At 43.3% G+C, this 21,120-nt stretch overlaps 2 protein-coding genes across 5 annotated transcripts in view; one reads left to right on the forward strand and one right to left on the reverse strand.

Moving 5' to 3' along the window:
* TDRD6 (tudor domain containing 6) lies at positions 1-11,710 on the forward strand. Of its 2 annotated transcripts, none has more exons than XM_056342854.1 (5): positions 1-6,616; positions 7,076-7,194; positions 8,266-8,355; positions 9,167-9,224; positions 10,839-11,710. In XM_056342854.1, exons 1-5 carry the CDS (start codon positions 25-27, stop codon positions 10,898-10,900), a joined length of 6,921 nt encoding a protein of 2,306 aa, XP_056198829.1. In that variant the 5' UTR covers positions 1-24; the 3' UTR covers positions 10,901-11,710. The 2 variants fall into 2 exon arrangements, with proteins under 2 accessions (XP_056198829.1, XP_056198828.1); XM_056342853.1 differs by having other exon boundaries at positions 9,171-9,224.
* PLA2G7 (phospholipase A2 group VII) overlaps positions 11,605-21,120 on the reverse strand; it is a 17,536-nt gene continuing 8,020 nt past the window's right edge. For all 3 annotated transcript variants that reach the window (XM_056342859.1, XM_056342860.1, XM_056342861.1), the window contains exons 3-11: positions 19,275-19,425; positions 18,112-18,205; positions 17,497-17,565; positions 16,960-17,107; positions 15,148-15,261; positions 14,776-14,867; positions 14,153-14,326; positions 13,379-13,527; positions 11,605-13,037 (exon numbers count right to left, since the gene is read on the reverse strand). In XM_056342859.1, coding sequence (XP_056198834.1) covers positions 12,934-13,037; positions 13,379-13,527; positions 14,153-14,326; positions 14,776-14,867; positions 15,148-15,261; positions 16,960-17,107; positions 17,497-17,565; positions 18,112-18,205; positions 19,275-19,425 — 1,095 coding nt within the window. In that variant the 3' untranslated portion in view covers positions 11,605-12,933. The remainder of the gene's footprint in view (positions 13,038-13,378; positions 13,528-14,152; positions 14,327-14,775; positions 14,868-15,147; positions 15,262-16,959; positions 17,108-17,496; positions 17,566-18,111; positions 18,206-19,274; positions 19,426-21,120) is intronic.

Genomic DNA, 21,120 nt, shown 5'->3' on the forward strand with positions numbered 1-21,120 from the left:
GTGAGGGGGTAAGGAGAGGCCGCGATGAGCTCCGGGCCGGGGATGCTCAGCCCCGGCTCCACCGTGTCCCTTCGGGTCTGCACTGTGGGCCTGCGCCCGGAGGTGCCCGTCGTGCGCCTGTGGGGGCTGCCAGCCGAGCGCAGCGCTGAGTATGGCCGCCTCCACCGTGAGCTGCAGGCGGTGGCTGGGCCGCGGCTGGCGGCTGGCGGGGTCGAGCTGCGCGTTGGTGACCTGGGCCTGGTGGAGGTGGTGGGGGTCTGGTACCGCTGCTCTGTGGTGAGTCGCTGCGGCCGCGACTACCGCGTGTTCCTGCTCGATGAGGGCTGCACGATGCCCGCGTCCGCAGATTACCTGGCGAGGGGCCACCGGGAGCTGTTCCAGCTGCGGCCCGCGGTGCTGGGCTGTGTTGTGGCCAACGTGGTGCCCTCAGGAGGCCCCCAGGGGGCGGCCTGCGGGGACATGCCTGTCTCCAGCTGGGCGGTGGAAGCTATGGAGTTCCTCAGCCACCTGCATGGCAAGGAGGTGGCTGGCCTGGTGCAGGAGGTGGTGATGCCGCAGGTCATAGTGCTGGAGCTGCCCCAGCTGGTGAGCCAGATGCAGTGCCTGGGCCTGGCCAGGCAGGTAGCTCCCAGCTGGTTCTGCCAGGTGCTCAGGCACTGTCTGTCTTACAGCAACTTAAGGAGCCAACTTAGGCTGCAGCCTCCGGCACGTTCCCATGTCTTTTCAGTGGTGCCGCAACTTCTCAATGTTTTGCATGTGTATCGGCCTCTGTGGCCTGCCTTGGATTACTTTTACCCGCAGCTTCAGTTAGGTGTGACAGAGCCTGTCCTAGTGACCCATGTTGCTGACCCCCACCACATCTACTGCCAGTTGCAGAGCCTGTCCCAGGAGATCCGTTGCCTTTCTGATACCATGTGCCACATTTATGACCGGTGGGGGCAGGATTTACTACCCAAAGTGGGCTCACCGTGTGCTGCCCGGGGCACAGATGGCCAGTGGTACCGTGCGCTCCTGCTGGAGCTTATGGCTGGGGGGCAGAACCAGCAAGTGGCTCTGGTGATCTTTGTGGACTGTGGCAGGAAGGAGACTGTGACCAGAGCTAACCTGCGCCATTTGCCTGTCGAGTGTTTTCGCATGCCTGTGGTGACCTACGCGTGTGCTCTTCAGGGTATCTCAGACGGGGGTTGTGGCTGGTCCCCATTGCAGATCGATGAGCTGAAAGCATTGGTGCTAGGCAAAGGAGTGAGTGCTCACATTGAAGCCTTTAACTCCGTTGAGCACCTCTATTATGTGAATCTGTATGGAGAAAACGGTGTCAACTTGAACAATTTCTTTGGGGTGCGGGCTCACTGCCTAGTCAGCAGCCGTGTGCAGGTCAGCCAGACTGAGGCTCAGGAGCAGCTGGAAGTAGAAGAACCAAAATTGCCACCAGGATCACCTGTTGCTTTAACGCACAGAGATTTGGCCTCTGTTCCTGTAAATGGTGTGCTTCTGAATTTGGGTGCATTCCATGATGTGCAGGTCTCCCACCTCCGAGACCCCTCAGAGTTCTGGCTGCAGCTCTATGAGCATCGCCAGCTCTTCAGGCAGCTGAGGCAGCACATGTGGAATTTTTACTCCCATGCCAGCAAGGAAGATAGTGCTGGGTGGGACCTACAGCCTGGATCCTTTTGTTGTGCTAGTGGGAAAGAAGGTGTCTTCTATCGAGCAGTGATCACCAAGGTGCTGCACAGTGGGGTGGAAGTACACCTGGTGGACAGGGGCAATACAGAAACTGTAGATCCTTGTGTGGTAAAGGAGCTGCTCCCTCAGTTCAAGGAACTACCTGCTTTAGCTCTCCGGTGTTGTTTGGCAGGTGTCCCCTCTCTGAGAGGGAGCTGGAGTAAAGAATCTGTGTCTGCATTCAGAGAGACTGTACTGAACAAAGGACTAAAGGTTCATTTTTTGAGTGTGCAGGGTGACAAATACATGGTTGAAATTTTTGTCCAGTCGCAGTTAGGAGAGAAAAGTGTAAGTAAACTCCTGGCCCAGGGAGGGTACGCTGAATACCAGAGGGGTGAAATACCCAAGACTTGCCAGAAGCCATCTGATAAGGCTGTGAGCCAGGCCTCTTCCCTAGCATCTGCTGGGGAGGAAACGCAAAGAATTGCAGAGAAGAGGCTCAGAGAAGAGTCTGGCCTAAAGAGAAGTGATAGAGCACTTAATCCTTCTATGGCTCCCATAGTCAGGGAGCACCCTGTTGCAGCCGTTCACAGTTCTGAAAGTAGTGAATCTCTTCCTGCTCCTAAGTATGAGGCCAAGGAAAACCTGCCCATCTCTTGGAGACAGGGTGATGTAGAAATGAAGGCAGGTTCCCCTTACGGATGTCATATAGAAGTGGGCAGTACAGTTAATGTTGCTGTGTCATATGTTGAAAATCCTAGTTGTTTTTGGTGTCAGTTTAGAAATTGCCGTGACCTTCAGGTATTAATGGCTGAAATTCAGGAGTATTGTAAAAATCTGTCCCACCCACGTGCTTGGCCAAATTCCGTATGTTTAGCCCAGTACTCGAGGGATAAGAAGTGGTACAGGGCTTCAGTTATTAGTGAAGTTCCTTCTGCAGGAAAAGTCGAAGTCATATATGTTGACTATGGCAACAGAGAGCTGGTCTCTCTAACAGACCTCCGCTTAGCTGATGAACGGTTTCTTAGGTTAGAGGCTCAGGCTTTCAGGTGCAGCCTTTACAACTTAATCCAACCAAATGGTCAGGATCCTTTTGCTTGGGATGAAGAAGCGATTCAGGCTTTTGAGGAGTTTGTTGATACTTCGTTATCGTACTCTGAACTGAAGTGTACAATATTTGCCTTGGCTTCCATAAACAATACAGAGCTGTTTAACATTGTAGATCTAAGGACACCTTTTCAGAGTGCTTGCCAGTTTCTGACAGAGAGAGGTGTGGCCAGAGGCTTATCCCCTCAAAAGCCTCTAGTATCCTCAGTTCAGCTTCACTCTTACTATTATTCTGGGCACAATATAAAAGTTGGGAGTGAGGAAGATGTTTATATTACACATGTTGAGGATCCATGGACATTTTACTGCCAACTTGAAAGGTGTGCAGGTGTCTTAGCACAGCTTGCTGATAACATCAGTTGCCTAAGTAAAACACTGACCAGCTTAGAAACCTTGCAAAAGTCTGGGAGCTTGTGTCTAGCAATGTATACTGACAATCACTGGTACAGGGGAGTAATTATGAAAACCAAACCTAATACAGAAGTCTTCTTTGTGGATTTTGGAAATGCAGAGACAATAGAGAAAGATCATCTGCTTCCTTTACCCAGTGATGCTTGTGATATTGTGCTGTTGCCAGTGCAGGCCATAAAGTGTTCCTTATCTGATATACCTTGTGTTCCCAAAGAAGCTACAACATGGTTTAAACAAGCTGTCCTAGAAAAGCAATTAAAAGCAACGGTAATAGCAAAGGAACCCAATGGTAAACTGTTGATTGAGCTGTTTGATGGTGATACTGTCATTAGTGCAAAACTGAAGGAGGAGTTTGGCTTAGTAAATGATACAGGACTGTGTAGGCAGGTAGAAAATGAAGCATCATGCTTTAGAAATACAGATGTGAATGAGAGGAATGAGACTGCAGAGTCCCCTTTAAATGGTAGACCTCTTGAAGGAAACAAATGGAGATCTGATGCCCAGGGAGGAGGGAAGAGTAGCAAAAAGCTCTTCGAAGATGTAAACCTTTTCCAGCCTGCTAAGAAGGGAGATTTGGCAGCTGGATTACTAGAATCTGATGAGATGCTTAGCAGTCAGAAGGATGCTGCTTTAAGTAAAGTGGGGGAGGAGTCTCTGCTCTCTGCCCAGATGGATACACAGTCAAGTATTAAATCTGATGCTGAAGGCGGATGTGTAACACTGACAGATGCATCTGACCTACTGCAACAGAAGATAGTGCCAGCTCTTAAAGTGTTAGTGTATGTGTCTCATGTAAATGATCCGCTGGATTTTTATGTTCAACTAGAAAGTGACGAGGCTCAGCTTAATAGCATTTCAGAAAGCTTAAACAGCAGGACACAAGCAAAGAACACTTGTGGACAACTTTTCCAAGCAGGAGACTTAATCAGTGCTGTTTATTCAGAAGACAGCCTGTTGTATCGAGCTGTAGTAAAAGAGAAGACTTCTGACAATTTGATAAGTATACAATATATTGATTACGGTAATACTTCGGTAATTAATGTTGATGAAGCACACAGACTCCCTGAAGACTTGTCATCTATTCCAGCAATAAGTATTCATTGCTTCCTAGGTGGACTTGAAAACACTGACTGGACAGAGAAAGCAGTGCTTTACTTCACCAAGAGAACAAGCGAAGTTCTGCTAACCTGTGAATTTGTAGAGAAGGTACAGGATAAGTGGGAAGTTATTCTCAGTGACCATCAAGGTCTAATAACAGTGGATTTAGCTGATGAAAATCTTGCAAGTAGGGAAAGATCTTGTTCAATGGAAATACTTGAAAGAAGAGAGAACAGTGGTGTGATAACCGTGTGTGAACCTTCGCCTCCTCAGGCACAAAATGAAATTTCCTGTGTAAGTGATTGTAAATCATTTACCTGGAAGTTTCCAGAGGCAGGTCAGACCATAAAAGTCTATGTCACAGTGGTAAGTGGTCCAGAATACTTTTGGAGTCAGAGTGCTGATACCGAAGATATGCGCTACATAGAGCAGAAAATAGAGGAAGCTGAAAACCTTGGACTAAACTCTTTGAATGACTGTAGATCTTGTCTTAAAAGCGGTGATATTTGTCTAGCAAAATATAGTCAAGATGGACAGTTCTACAGAGCTAAAGTTAGTAGTGTAAAATGTGACAACATAGTTGTTAGGCATGTGGATTATGGAAGTGAGGAAGCTGTTAGCATAGAGGTGGTCAGACAGATTCCATGTGAATTGCTCAAAGTCCCTAATCAAGCATTTGCTTGCTGCCTGTCAGGTTTCAGTTCCTCAGAGGGCTCATGGCTTAGTGAAGCAGAAAAGAAGTTTTATGATATGACCAAAGACCTTTTATTAGAAGTTGAAGTAATAGAAACTCAGGAAGATAAAGCTTCTGAAATCCCTCTGTGTGTTGTCAAGCTGGAAGCTTCTGGTAAGAGTATTAATGAAGAGATGAAGCCTTTCTGGAAGGCTAATAAAGGAACATGTGCCAATGCATTCTCAAACCTTGAGAACTTCTTAAAGGAAAACAGATGTCCAAAGAGTGATATGGGTCTTGAAAGAGAAGCTACTGCTGTTTGTGGATCAGCTCAAGAAGAAAGTGCAAGTGCTTTACTGTGTTCTGAACCTTGCCTGGGTGTAACTTCTGAGTATTTAAATACTGTAGAAGCAAATGGGTCAGTGGGAGCTGTTGAGTGTCTGTCTGGGAAGGCTGGTGATGGGTGTGAAACAGCTGAGAATCAAATCAATTTTGATAGAGGGAGATCTCTGTCTGAAGGAGAGAGTGATAACAACGTGTTACTAGAACCAGTGAGAAGCTGCAGTCTTTGTATTTTGGGGAGTGAAGTGAAAGCTGCGGAACAAGAATTATCCAAAGTACTGTTTCAAGAGGATGCTGAGCTGAAAGCAGAACTGACAGGCAGTGCTTCAGCAGCCAGTCTTTCCCTAGGAAGCAAACAAGAAGAACTGGAAAAACTGCCAGTGCTGCAGGTACAGTGCTCTTCAAGTGATGAAACAGGGACATTAGTAGAACGGGATCGATTACAAATGCACTCTTTGTATGATGATCTGAGAGAGTTTGTACAGGAGCTAGAGATGCTTCCAGTGCAGTCCTCCTCTAGTGTAGAAACTAAGGAAGCTCTGGAAGCAGAATCCCTTGAAATGCAGACAGCTTCGGGCAGCAAAGCAAGAGAGAAGTCATTGGAACAGGCATCGTTTGAGCTGCCAGTTGTGAGTGAGGAGACAGGGGAGTTGGCAGCTCTGAAATTTTCTGAAGTCTTACCATCACTTAATGAGAGGGAGAACTTAATGCCTTCAGTTAGCAGTGGAGAGAAGACAGTAGCGTTGACTCAGTCTGATGTTCAGCTTTCTTTGGGAGAGAAGGTGAAGAAACTGGAATTGAATTTGTCTAGAATCCATAAAGCAGAAGCTATAAAAGAAGACTGGATGGACATAGAGTCTCTTCCCCTAAGGCTGTCTTCTGGTGGTAGATGTGAGAAACAACTGCACCGGAGGCTCGGTGACATACTGTCGATGCTAGGTGCTGCAACTGAGTGGCTGCTGGAACTGGTGCAGCCTGATGAGAAGTCATCTCAGGAGGATGAGGAGTCATCATCATTAGGGTTGCTGGAACACACTGCACTGCAAAGTTCTACAAATCGTGGAAGTCAATCTCCATTTCTTCAAAAAAACATAGTGCGTCAGCAGCCTGTTTGCACCGTAAAATCCTGTGACTGCAAAGTTGAGAAACACAAGGAGTGGCAGAAGAAGAAAGATGACTGTTCTGTGGAAGAATGGCTGAAACAAGGCTTGACTGACTTAATTAAAGAACGTGGAAATGCACGTGTGCAGTCTTCAGACTGTAAGCCTGGGGATGAAGAAGCAGAAGATAAGCAAAATGATATCTCGGCTGAGTGCGGTGCAGGTAGAGTATCTGATTTTAAAGAGTTAGATAATATGTTGTGCACATTCAAACGTGAGAATAGCTTTCTTGTAGAAACTTAACTTTTATTCCCTAATAAGTTACTATATTAATGTTAATATCCGTATGCTATGATGAGTTAAGGATGTCACACTAAGTGTAGTTATCTTGGGGATAATATGACAGTCTAACATAAACTAATCTTACTTTGAGATTTTAATGATTCTATGATTAGAAATTATTTCTGAACTTGAAATGAATATGCAAGACTGTTCAGGATGACAGATTTTAAAATTTCAAAGATTTATTAAATAAAAGTAATTTGGAGAGGGGGCAGGAGAGTATGGGAGCGGGGTTGCGAGGGATGTGAAGTTTTTGGAGGGGTGGTTTTTGTGTTTTGTGGGAATTTTTTTGTGTGGGTCACACACACCCCCCTTCATCGATATGTCATTATTTTTGTAGAACACAATGAGTACGCTCGTCATCTGGAGGGCTTTGCTGTTGGTTCCAAATGTGTGGTGTGGAGCTCTCCAAAATGGTGCAAGGCTGTCATTTTGGAGGTGTCTGAAAAAGGTACCAAGGTAAGCATGGTTTGAATACTCTTTCTGCATTCTTTCAGTGTGGCCCTTCTTTGGGCTTTCTCCAAACTTTGAATATTGTACAGAATTTGTTACAGAATTTCAGATTTAGTATTGCAAAGGCCAATTCTGTAGTACTTGCAAAGAGGCAGCAGTGTCTCAAACTGAGTGGATGCTGTATGTCAACACTTGATCTTCCTTTCACATCTTATTCCCCCTGCCTTCATGGGGAAGACTGAAGGGTCTGACTCCCGTTTGAGATGGAACCACACACGTGAGCACCTGTCTAGCCTGCAAGTTAATGCTCTGCTGTGAAGCTGCGTTACTATTAAATGATCATGAGACTGGATGCTGTTTTACTGATGTTTTGAGGAACTGGTGCTAGAACAGTAGAAACTTGGGAAGACACTTAAATTACACTGTAATTAGTAACAAATACACAGCTATTCCTACTTCAGTGAAACGTGTATTGAATTAGTGATTGGTGGGAGTTAAAGATTATAATCTAATGGGCTGCCTTATTCTACTGTTAAGCTATAGGATAAATGAGAAGTTTTCCTCCAGTTTGGGGGGAGTGTGTGTGTGTACACATACGCACAGGCTTTGTACTTTAAGTCATAATTTAAGGTTGCAAGTCCAAAAGATCATTTAATATAAGTAACTTCTTGGCATTCAATCTTTTTGGAAGATTGAATGCCTGAGATCACGGAAGCCAGCTCTTTTGCTAGTAGATTCCTTGGGTATCTAAAGCTCACATCAGCTGTATTTAGATGAGTGTCAGATATGTAGTGATACCCCTATTCATCAGTTTCCTACCAGTTCTGATCTAGTAGGTGTTTTCCAACCTTCCTCTCTCATCATAATTAGATTAGAAGCCCAGGAGAGCCTTGAGCAGATTTGGTAGTGATACTCAGCCTTATTAGAGGCTAACTTGCTCTTCCTTGCAAGACCTAGACTGAAAGCCTTCTCAAAGTACAGTCATCAGCTGGCTTTTCCTACTACTGTGTCTTACTTGCTGAGTGCGTTCTCAGGATCTGCTGCCATACTAGATGGGATTTGGCTCTGTCTGTACAGGTCTTGAATCTCTCCAGTGGCAATGAGGAGATGGTGGATCCTGAGAATGTCTGGAGTGGTATTCCTGACTGGCCTTGCGGATCATCTGAGGTACGGCAGTGTGGTGGTGCACTGGGCAGAACAGTACTATGGTGGGGGTTTTTTTCAGAAAGGGTCCTCTGAGTTTAGTTGTGATTCTTCCTGTGTCACCAAGAGAACAGAAAGGTAAAGTAGCGTTAATCTGTGCATCCATGCCAACTGCTAGAAGCACAGTCTTTTTCTTTAAGACATCATCTTGTCCTTCCTTCTGTAATGGATCTTTATGGAGACTCTAGAAGTTTGTGTTAATCTATTATATAGCTGATATGTAAACTAGTTATATTAACTATTTGTATAGATTTATATAAACTGCCAGCCATTTGGCCTGAGAACTGAATTCAGTCTGGAAACAGATCCATGAAAACAGCTTGAAGGAAGAGACGTTAATGGAAGACTGCTGTTAATTGGGAACCATAGAACAATGCCAATATGCAGCTTTTGACAGATCGTGCTAATAGAGCATGTAACTGACTGGTAAATGACAAAATGCTTCTATTACAAGGTCATTAGGAAATGATAGGAAGGTTTTCACCAGTGTTCTTCATTAAGTACCAACAAATGAAAAACTTAGTCTGGAATCTAAAACTCAGGTTGCCAGCCATGCTACTGACAATAACAGAAGGAATTTCAAGTTAATTTTTCACGGCAGTTTTGATATCAAAGTGAAAAGTGGGTAGAAGACTTCTGTAGTGGGTTAAAAGAGAGGGGGAAACAGTGGTAAATAGGGGTCCAGCAGTGCTGATGTTCCACTGAGGGGCTTCCTCTATGACTAGACTGTTACATTATAAGTGCCAGCTTCCTAACAGAATCCCCTCTTGTTTAGGCAGTACCCCCTGCAACAGAAAACTTGCAGTCCTTACCAGAGGAGTCCTTACTTGAAGGTAAGATCACCTTAAACCTCCCAAAGAAGGTTGTATACTCAGTGTTTGGATGCTTTCTGAATCTTCTAGAAAATATTTTAGAGAATACAGTTGAAATACTTCTTTTGAGCTTATGTATTTACTCTAATACTGTTCTTGTGATTTTTCATAGTATCATTAGTTTAGGTACTGTCAGTTTAATGGTGAATACATGAAATGAAAGCTGCTACCCTGTCTTGATTAGGAATCAGTTTAGTATTTATTCAACCTAGTGGATTGAGCCTCTTGGGCAAGTTGGGGTGGTACACCTAAGTTACAGGTTTTGGTAGGGTTTTGAGCATTGGCCACTAACATGCAAATCTTGCTCGCATTTCTGAGGCAAGGTAAGGAACTGCTAGGCAGACTCTACTAAACATTGTCGTTTTGAATTTGAATGCCTCGATACCTTACATGGATCTTGCTCCATGAATGTAAACCCATGCTAATACCACCTGAGTTGTTGTAAGGCTAGTCTGTGAACAGTGCACGTACATCTGTATTGTTACTTGACATTTTTGAAGTGTTACTGGTGAACTCCTGTTCTGTGTACCAAAGAAAATAGTATACAGGTTCTTTGTTTCTTTGTGATTATACTATTTTCATAATCTATGGAATCATAGAGTAGTTCTGGTTGAAAGGGACCTTTGGAGGTGCTCAAAGCTGGGTCAACGAGATGAGGTTGCTTAGGGCCTTCCTCCCAGGTCTGGAATCTGTCCAAGGACAGAGATGCCAGAACCTCTCTGGGCAACTTGTTCCAGTGTTTGACCAGTAGTTGCCTGATAAGAGACTGAACTACGCTTAGGTAGAGATGGTGTTTGTGTTTTCACAGATTTAATTAATTGTGTTTTGGCACAACTGTACAGAAAGCTGACTGGTTTATGGGTAACAAATAATGAAGTCTGTCACACGGATCTAGTTACCTGTTAGGCAAAGAAGTACTTAAAAGAATGTGTTCAAAATGTTAAACTAGTCAATCTACAAATCCTTCCTCAATTGTATCACTCAAGTGCAGGATTATTCTTGATCTTGCTGTTTCTGGTTTTGATGATACTTTTACAGTTTTTACCACATCATTATAGGGTGGTTTTTTTCTCCTCTTTGGTTGCTAATTATTATTGTCCAGATTTGTCCACTCTTTGTGTTTCTTAAATACTTTGCATGGTATTAGTTTATGCACCCTCTCAGCAACAGCACAGAAAAGGTGAGCTAACAACATGCAACCATGTGGCACAAAACTGGATCTTGCTGCACACATGGGCTGCTGACTGGAAAGGCAGTTTGAACAGAAAGTACCTGACCCACAGGATGCAAAACCTCCTGCAGTGGCTTATGCTAAACCTGCTGAGGGATGGAGTGGCTTGAACTCCTAACTGAAATCTGGGAGCACTTCTTGCTTCACCTTCTTGGGCAGTACTCTTGTTTCAACTGCGTTGTCTTTGTACGATAACTTTGCCTAAGTGTAGTCTTTTCATACGGTCCAATATGTTTGATGACATTAGTTTGAAGCCTGGTAGAGCTATGCCTTTAAACATGTATAAAAGCATTAACAGCTATAGAAACATTTTGATGGGTCTAATCTATTTTTATTCCCTGTAGAAAAGCAGAGCAGCTGCAGTTCAGCTAATTCTGAAGATCCTCGTGTCTGCCAGCATTTCTGAAACCAAGTTACACACTCAGAACACAAAGCCAACCAAGCACCATTTGGCTTGAAGTCTTGTATTTGATGTTAAAATCAATGGAAGGAGGAGCTGGAATAGATCAGTATATGCCAGCCCAAGCTTTGTCTTTTGTATATGACTTGTGTTCTTTCCCTATACGTAAGCCCAAATGCTGGATGCATGCTAAGACTCTTTTCTTTGACTGTACTACTGCAGTTAGATGTAGCTATGCACGTTCTGCAGTTACTGGTTCTGTTTTGACCCTAACAGCTCTCAGAGCACCATGAGTTACGGTGAATGCTTTGAAGCATCCCACAGTTGTGTACAAAATAAAACTTGCATTTCTGACATGGCCTTAACCCCACTAATGAGATACCAAGCATTTCCTATAATTATGAAGCAGGTCTAGTAGAATGGTTTTGCTGCTGCATGTGTACAGTGGGGCAAGAACTTCCTTAAAATAGCTCCAACTTACCTTCTATTCTCCTCCTCTGTTGAAAAGGGGTTTCTATTTTGTAGTCCCATTCCATGCTCCTGTATACCATAGTGGCTTCCTCCTCTTCAGGGGCTATGGATTTTTCATACTACCATAAAGACTTAGGAACCAGAGATCTCTGACAAGGTATCTGAAGTGTTAGTGCTTACTCAGTAAGAGGAACACTTACATGTTTATTCCCTTAACAAAGACACATTATACTACATGGTGGTAGGCTGGAGAGAATTTAATGAAATTCTGAAAACATGTCTTAGATGTTGTTGCAATCTCATGTTAAGATCACAGATTATATAAATAGTTAATTACACTGTTAACAGCTTTGCATGTTGTGCTTGCTTCAGTTGCAAAATCAGCTAACCTGATTTTGCAACCAACAGGCTACTGTTAGAAATGATTCCCCTTTTGCAAGGTTTAGTCATTTAGAAGTCTCTCTTCCATGTGGCAGCTTCAAAGAGTTCAGCTCTAAAAATCAGAGCTGCCTTTAGCCAACCACAGTCAACTGTTTCTACTGACAGATACAGACAGCAATGCTAGTACCTGGACAAAGACAAGTGTCTGGAGACTGTTACAACTATGAGAGACAGCAAGATGATCAGGCAGTGCTTACATATGCCTCTCTTATACTTTCACCTATAACAGTATGACAGAGATCAACAAGAGAGGCACTGCTTAGAGCTTTGCCTAAAGGGAATTACAGTTGCTGTAAGAGTGACAGTTTCAGCAGCTTTTGGAATGGAAACACCCTCTGACTATGGCAGTAAACACAGATCTGAAATGTAAGTGGATTAAGTTCATAGGAGAAGTCCTGTGTCTGAACAAACACCTTTTTAGCTCTTACTTTCACTCTTATTTTAAGGACAGTTTTTCTTCCACTGGCACCTCTCTGACTAGAAGGAGCAAAAGCCTCCTCTGCCTCTCAAATGTTGTCAGAGCACAGCTGAAATACTAAACAGTTCAATAACAAAGATTAATTTTTTTCTTACACTGCAAAAAAAAGGCTTGCTGCATGCAAACTGACTTAAAGCTTGGTAAGTAGAACTGTAGTTCAGGGGTCCTCAAACTGTTTAACCAGGGGGACGGCGCACAGATGCAGTGGCAGGCAGTCATCTGCGGCTGCTTGGTTTCCCCCCCTAACCCCTGGCAGGGCAGGGGGGGGTTCTGTAAATACCGGGGGCCGTATCCAGCCCGTGGACCGTAGTTTGAGGACCCCTGCTTTAGTTGAATTCCTTGAAGCTTAACCTCTCTGCAAACTTGATTTTCAGTCAAAACCAGAAAGCACGTTTCAATTGCCACAAAGTGATTTCTCCCCAGTTGCCTATAAAGCAGTAGTTACCCTGTTGCAGTATTTCAGATAATCCCATGAACTCATTTGAATGAAAACCTCTCCACATTTTCATGATAACATAACCTAATGCCTTTTCTTTGTTCCACACCCCAAAAGCTGTGTAGGTGGCCAATGCTATCATGTGTCTGAGCCATGTCTGGCCAGCATTAGTGTCCTCAAGTCTGTGACATTCTCAGTACTGCTTTGTAGTCCTTATTCAGGTTCAGCTGGAGATAAGTCAATATTGGTACCAGGAATAACATTGGGTCCTATGCCATCCACAAGAGAATCCCACTTATCGAAATCTTTCTTAAGACCTATAAAATGTGGGAAAGAAAACCCAAGTGTTAGTAAGTTAAGTAATCAGCTACACTGAAAAATTAAATCAACTTGGCAAAGTAGGGGCAGGATGATGTTTTAAGGAGGGAAAAAGGACGCTCCAGGTTTTTACATAGCAGAACAAAACTCCCACGAAGTTCCTCTGAGTTGCTTGGATTACAAAAGTAACCAACAAACCTCTAGAAAAAGTCTGACTTGTTTTTTCCACTCAGACTTTTCTGACACTTTTGATCTTGTTCTAAACCAAATGGATATATAAAAAGCTTCATAGGAATTAAGTATTCATTAACGTCATACTTTGAGGTAAACAGATACTTACTTAAATGTTTCTGCAGAAAGGCTAATGAAGCATGATTGCTTATATCAATAGCTTCATTTGGATCTATTTCTCCTTTTAATTTGAAAAATCTTCCAATTATTTCTCCGCTCACAAAGGTAAAGTCAGGAAAGCTCTGATGTACTGATCCCCTGCAAATAGAAAAATTATCAACAGGGTTTTAAGAATGCAGTTGTCTGGTTAAAAGATGCCACAGGTTGCACAGACTTATTCAAAGACAGTCATGCACCTTATGCTGTCTTCTTTAGCAGAAGAAGATAAAACAGATTACTCTCATGAACATACACGATTAGCAGTAAATTCTGTCCTAAAGGGCAGTTTTGTGCATGCTTAATGTAAGTCACTATAACTGCAATGGGAAAAAAGAGTAGGCTTGGCAAAACGTTGTCTCTCTGCTCTGAGGTGGATTACAGAGCCATCTGCTCCCCTGTACACTGTTTCACTAGGTGAGGCTTCCAGGTGCGTTTATGCACTATGTAAAGTGTTCAAACACAGATGATGCATGAGGCCCAGAGCAAAATTTGTGCCCCAGGGTAGGAAGGCACACCTTGGAGTATCTTATATTTAGGGTTACGGGCTGCTTTGAGAGAGATCTTTGACTCCACTGTGGGGGACATATTGCTAATTTAAACACGCAGGGAAAACCTGGGCCATGAGGAAGCAGTGACTCTCTGCAGGTACATGTAACTGAACAGCTCCAACAAAGGAGTAAAGACTCCTCTTCAACCACAGAAACGATGCCTCCTGGACACTTACTTGATAGTGATCATTTTCTTGTTTGTGTCATTGGAGCTGAGCTTCTTCATCTTTATGATATTATCAGCCCACTGGAATTTTTCAGAGTTGATAAACAGCAGTGGTTGCTGGACACTGTTTTGGTAAATATCATCACCTACAGGAAGCATCCATGCATCGAGGGCAATGCCACACCTGTCAAAAATAACTGGATATTGTCAGAGAAGCAGAAAGCTTTGTATGGAGGTTCTCAGCATGCTTTGATCTGCAGGAGACACGGGAAAGAGAAACTATGATACTAAACAGGTAAACAGGTTAATGAATCATTTTGTTTCAAAATTATTTCTACTTTGGGAGAAGAGAATGAATCCTTTATTGCACATGTTGGTCTCCAATGCCAGGTACAGCTGGGCACAGGAGCTTCTGCAGCGTCCCACAGTATCATGGTATCATGATACAATATGATACAGCTATTATGTTCCACCACATCCCCACAATTGAAAGCAGCATGACTTAAGAAAACAAGACATGCCAAACAAAACTTTTCTTCAAGAGCTTATTAGTAGTTGGGGGATCTTGGGCAAGGTGCCCTGCTCCAGACCTCTCAAGTGCCAAAAGTCTCCTGCCTTGTTTTACATACTTACCTGAATCTTATTTCTTTGCTGAGACTCTCAATAACTGTAGCACCACCAAAAGAGTGTCCCATCACAGCTATCCTGCTAGTATCAACAGAATCCTGTCAAAAAAAATCCAGGTGCTGTAAGACTTTCTTTCCCAAACTTTTTTTTTTTTTTTTTTAAAGGGAATAATTGTTTGGCAGTAGAACCTAGTGAAGCAGGTAGAGCATCATTTCAGCTCCATTACTATCTATCCAGCTCGGGATAACCTGAGAATATCTTCACAGATCTATGGTGTGATCTTCAGAACAGTTTACAGGAACCAGTTTAGAAATGGAAGAGGGAAACCAGAAGCATTGTTAGGTGTTTAACAAAACACAGTCACCACCTTTCACTCACCTTTAGGCTGTTCCAGTCAAAGTTTGAATGTAGCACATTCATTACTTCCTCTCCTGAATTGATGTTAAGAATGAGATTGAGAGCTTTGATGCACTCCTGTGCTCTTTGCTGCACCTGAGGAGAAAGAGAAGTTGGGGGCAGTGCAGTGGAAGGAATTATCAGACCATCACTAGGCTTGCCAGCCCCTTGGACACAATCACAGAGTCACAGCATGGCCAGGGTTGGAAGGGACCTCTGGAGATCATCTAGTCCAACCCTCTGCTAAAGCAGGTTCCCCTAGAGCAGGCTGCACAGAGTCACGTCCAGGCAGGTTTTGAATGTCTCCAGAGAAGGAGACTCCACAGCCTCTCTGGGCAACCTGTTCCAGAGCTCTGTCACCCTCAGAGGAAAGAAGTTCTTCCTCATATTCAGGTAGAACTGCCTGTGTTGCAGTCTGTGCCCGTTGGCCCTTGTCCTGTTGCTTGAGACAAGACTCAGTTTGATAATTTTTCCCCCTAAGTGTCTGATACAGTAACAACTATTTTAAAATGCAGAATGGAACTGGAAAACAGCTCTGACAAGGTCTGACCAACAACAAACGGACTTTAGGAGGTCCAAGCAATTGAAGCTCTTGTGTAGAGCCTCTGCACACAGAGGAATTAACCCCTGTAACATGTGCCAGAGGCCTTCAACTCCTTCATCCTGTCACTGCTCAGAGAAGGGGTTGTTAGGATGTGCAAAGGCTTAACACAACCACAAGGAAGGCTGACTCACTGCTCCTCCTCATGCTCACTCTGATGAGCCAGTGTCATTACGTCACTTGCCCCACCTGCACAACAGCCTTGAAACTGTCTTTACAATGGATAAACCCCAAATAAGAAACATTTTATACATACACACTATCTTGAAAACTGTAGTAAAGCTATTGCAAATAAAAGGTTCTCATTGTTCAGTGTAAGAAGTGCTTCTGACTTTGATACATCAGTAAAAGCTTCAAAAAGAACCAAAAAAAAATAGCGTCCTTGGGATGTGAAGTGTGTAGGCAGCCAGCAAGATGTCTATGCATCCCTAAATCTCACATAAATCTCAACCTCCTGACTTCTCTGCTAGTCAGATTTGCAGGCAATAGCTTGTGGAGGTTACTTGCAAGCTCAGACAATACGTATTGAGACTTGTAAGTAGGACGTTGTTGGCACACAGGAAATGACACTTGTACTGCTGGCTGTTTGGCCCAGGGAGATCAACACCTCCCTGGCTGAGTTCGCAATAGCTGGAAGAAAACACTCCCTATTTTACAGGTCAAGTCTACGCTTGGAGAAGCTCCTCAGTATGGCCACATCACACCTAGCGCGGATGATGCTTGTAATCAGGAAGCCTGCATTGTTTACATTGCTATAAACCACATCAAAGAGTGTTGGAGATGACGAAGCAAACATCCCCCTTAAAGCAGCCATGATACATCTTGCTGTCCAACAGCACACAAAAGCCAAAGTCTAAAGCCACACGAACATTTGAATTCAACTGTGTGTAACTTAAAGACTGGGCTGGGCAGCAAAATTGTGAAGACACAGGGAAGAAACAGAAAGTTGAGTGGAATCAGGGGAGAAACAGCTGACTAAGCTCAACAGTGTAACTGCTTGAGAAAGCAGTTTACACTGTGAAGAAAGCTGTTGGCCTTCCCATCTTCAGGGACATGGTACTTGATGCATTTTTACGTATCCCCTGAGTCTTGGCAGAAGACTGCAGACATGGCCAAAGGGAACGAGTCTGCTAGTTAGCCCTACACACACCATTCCTGCCTTTCTTCCTAGAGCGCAGACCTAGCACGAGTACCTGCTTATGGCGCAAACAACGCTCTTCCTCTCCAGTTTTTAGTTTCCTATAGTAGATCCACTCCTTCTCCATGATTGACGTAGACTCTTCCTGTGGTTCAGAAATGGACTTTTTTTTACAATAATACGTTGCTGAAGCAGATTCATCTCTGTAATATCAACAGAAGGTTACTTCTGGGGATGTATTCTGTTTGGTTTGAGATGAAGTCACCAGAAGTTTTAGATTTCACTTATCTCAAGAGATCCAGCTACCGACCAGTGCTGCTGCAATCCTAACGGAGTGTAGATAGACTTTCTAAATAATGCAGTAACTCCACCAAAACTCCCACCTCCTTTATATTCTCCAGGTTCTAACAATAAGAGGGGAAAAATAGCATGCCTGAAGAATGACAAATGATATCTACACTGGGACTTCTTATTCAAGGGTTTACCTAAGCAAATTCCCTTTAGATTAAGTTCTTCTTTAGAATAAATAGCTTTCTATACAACGTGAGAAGGTTTCTTTCCATCAGAACTCAAAAACGTGCAGTATACACACCTGTGCTCCACAGCAGCCACTATAAAGCCCTGAGAAGCCATCTCGATGCAGATAGCAGAATAGATGGTCCTGCAGTCAAAATCATACTCTGGTGAGACATGTGCATGCATAATTATCTCAATTACACTGCCTTTCAAGTGCTGACCACACTATGTATGTGCTAGCCCCCATTCAATAGTTCTTGTGTTTGAATTTGCTAGCCAGTAAGCAGGCTTTTGTATGCCAGGCACCAAAACCTGTTCACAAAACCTTGTCTTACTATCTATTCAGAAGGAGGAATGCCACGGATTTTTAAAAATTAGCACATATGACACTTTGCATCTTCAAAGACCTATCCCGAAACCAACTAGCTGATCTTCACAACATGCTTATGGATTGGTAAATACCTTCACCCCTAAAATACCAAGAGAAAACACAAATAAGTACATCGACCCTGCTTTGATTTACTGCTGTTGATTTCAGTGGAGGCATACTCATACACAGCAGCCTGTTCTTCAAATCTCTTTCAACTCCATGGGGATCTCACCCCCTACAGAAAATCTATTCACAACCATCCTTGGAGACTACTGTCACCATAGATGATGAAAATAGTTTGTCAACAAAGTTCAGAGTTACCGAAAAGCTCCAAGTCCATGGGAAAAAATGAGGAGTGGGTATTTCTCTCCTGGCTTAAAAGCAGCATTTGACTTTGCAGGACAGGTCACTGAACCTAGATAAAGATTGAAGCATATGTCTGTTATAGTTGAATTTGAAATAACTGGAGTCCGAAATAAATTCACTAGTTATTTATTAAGGCAGGAAAGCAAAAACAGTGCGCTGGGCGGCCAGGGAGTCGCAGCTCCATCCAAGCTCGCAAATTCCAACAAGTAACACAGCCCTTTTATTCTCATCTTCAAGGCCGGTTTAAGCAAATGGTTATGCTCTCAGTCCCGTAGCAAGAAGCTGTACATTACATAGACAAAGACAAAGTTGTCATAGTAACATGAGATTATGGTTTAACATTGGCCTTGAGGAGGTCCATCTCCAACCTCATGGTTAACGGTTAACTCTTTTTCTCACCAGACAAAACATTCTCAAATCTGTTACAGCAAGATCATTCCTTTTGTTAAAAACCCCTTTGATTAGCAAATTACCCTTAGTTACTTATGACATGTCATTATTACTGAAATGAGAGAAAGCGTTTGTGCCTGTGGGAGAGATCCCAAGAATCTGGTGACCACTGATTTCAGAGTGGTCATCTAAAGACAAAGGACCAAATCTCATCCTTAAAATACAGAAGACAAACATGGATCTGATTCTGAAAATGCTTTCTACTTGGCCGAAGATATTTTCCTTCTCCTCCTCCCATCCACAGCTGAGCACAATGCCTACATATCTCTTAAACGTTAAGAGAACAGATTTTCAGGAATAGTCAGGCATGCAAGTCTTCTTGGTATTCAGTCCTTAGTATGTATCCGACCTTTGTGTATTTGCACTTTTCCCTGTGGGATTGAAATCCCGACACATAGGTGCAATTTACCCAAGCCCTTCCTAAAGCAAACTGCCCAGACACTCCTATTAACAGCAGTGGGGGACTGCTGGTCTGCCTGAGAACTGGGTCAAATTCAGCACCGAGTCTTACTACACAAACCCATCCCAAACAAACATCCTTTCTGGGGAAAAACTATTTTTAAGTCCTGCAGCAGTAACACACTGCTCACAGAGCAGTGAGGCAGCAACCTGCATACAGAGATGATGCCCTTGCACTTGTCAAGGAATAAAACCATAATCAGTCTTACCAACATAGTACTGGAAAAGCCTTTCTCCTACAACTCGGTACATATTCAGGAAGTCAGACAGTCCCTGATAGTACTCTTTATCTGGAATCCATGGCGCCTCTTCACTATTTGTGGCATCACATGATGGATAATACAGGCGCAAGAAGCTTCCCTGGGATTAGGAGGAGGGAGAGAAAAAAAGATTGATGTTTGTTTATATCAATATCAGGCAGATAAAAAGGAAGATAAAAACATTTACGTCAAGGGCTTCAGATGCAAGAATGACAGCTCAAGAGAAATTCCTCTTGAGAGGAAACCTCATGAGAAAATTATTATCCTATACAGGCTCTGATGCCAATCCTGTGTCACTGTCTTTTTGCCCCGGCAATGAATTTAAAGGAGCATTACTGTTGGCATCCAGGTAGATATACATGTCACCTTCTCTAAGTTAGCCTATGGCTAATTCAAAATGCTCCGTTTAGTTAAGTTACTCATTACCAACACCCACTACCTATTTGCTCCATTTCTGCGTCTTGCTGGATCTTTCCTTCTGTCTTCCTCACTATGCCTTCCTTTGGGGAATGGTACGATAATGCAAGGCAATCAGTTTAACAGGGGTGACTGTGTCCCCTTCATCCTTCTAGGGGGGAAAAAAGCACCCTCCTAGAAGTGTATTTTCCCACTAGGTTAGCAAGACAAAACTTAATCCTGAGACTAGTTTCTGGAAGTGTAGTCCAGTGAGGAGATGCAGGTAGAGTCAGGGATATGGTCTCAACGCAGCTATAGTGCTCCCGGCTAAACAAAGCGAGAAGTGGTCGAGAAAGCTCTTGGGCAGCTGCACAGCAGAGAAGTGCAATATATTTTTCTTCCTCCTCCTCAAGATGTTTACAAGTGTGTAGTGCTCCATTTTTCTCAACAGAATTTTGTTAACCTGTGTTTTATCTGCCTCTGTTTCTTGCCACTGGTTTGAATCTTCTTTTACTGTCTGCACTCCGGGTGTTCCAGGAAACCACTGAAGCCTTCCACATTCACATGGACACTCCATACCCCTTGCCAGCATTTTTCCTACGCAGTCAGCAGCAATGTACCAACTGCATACCCTAAAGCACACCTCGCAGTAGATGAAATGTGTGTAATTTGCATTCTTACTTCCTGGTTTGCAAAGGAATTTGCAACACACTATTCAAATTTACGGTCTTGCTCGTTGGAGCAAGCAACTAAAACTTGTTGCTTTTGTTTTAGTAAGTTAAGCCTAGGACCAAAAAGAACATAAGCTTTGTAATAAAGTCTGGTTTCTTGAACACTGATTTATCAGTTTCACATGCAAGGTGTACCAAAAAGCTTATTTAATGAAGCTTGTTTCAATTTACTCATCAAACTTAAATCAACCTTTGACACAAAGGCCACCAAGGAATAAATCATGAAACCTTCACCCATGCTGGTAATCATATTAATCTGATCTCAGAGTGGTCCTGCTGAACTTCCCCTGGTGACTAACTGCTTACAAGAAAGTGAAAGACGTTAATTTTCTGTTCCTGAAAGAACTGCAGTTATACAGATTGCCTACGAAAAACACATTGGCTGCGCTTCTTTGTGCTAATACAGAGTAAGCTCAGGAAAGGAAAACATACAAATAATCACTACAAACTGGTCACAAGTTCCGCTATACCTGGCTAGTCTGCAGAGTAAAACCAGTGTAAATGCAGACATATTCCCATAGGAAAATTAAAAAGCAAGGGGATTTGAAATGGAAACCCATAAGCAAGCTCCTCAGCTGACTATTTACTGTCCCTGTCTTCTTATCGTGGCTTCTCTCTGCACTAAGTGCTTGCAGAACTGACCTGTTCTTTCTTGGATAGATAAAATT

Source organism: Falco biarmicus, chromosome 6 (genome assembly GCF_023638135.1).
Source record: "Falco biarmicus isolate bFalBia1 chromosome 6, bFalBia1.pri, whole genome shotgun sequence".
In the NCBI taxonomy this organism is placed as follows: Eukaryota; Metazoa; Chordata; class Aves; order Falconiformes; family Falconidae; genus Falco; species Falco biarmicus.

Bases quoted from the DNA above. Each gene is read 5' to 3' on its own strand.
- TDRD6 (XM_056342853.1), top strand. From the start codon at position 25: ATGAGCTCCGGGCCGGGGATGCTCAGCCCCGGCTCCACCGTGTCCCTT. The intron at 6,617-7,075 runs GTAGAGTATCTG...TTATTTTTGTAG, and splicing joins CTCGGCTGAGTGCGGTGCAG to AACACAATGAGTACGCTCGT. The intron at 8,356-9,170 runs GTACGGCAGTGT...TTGTTTAGGCAG, and splicing joins GGCCTTGCGGATCATCTGAG to TACCCCCTGCAACAGAAAAC.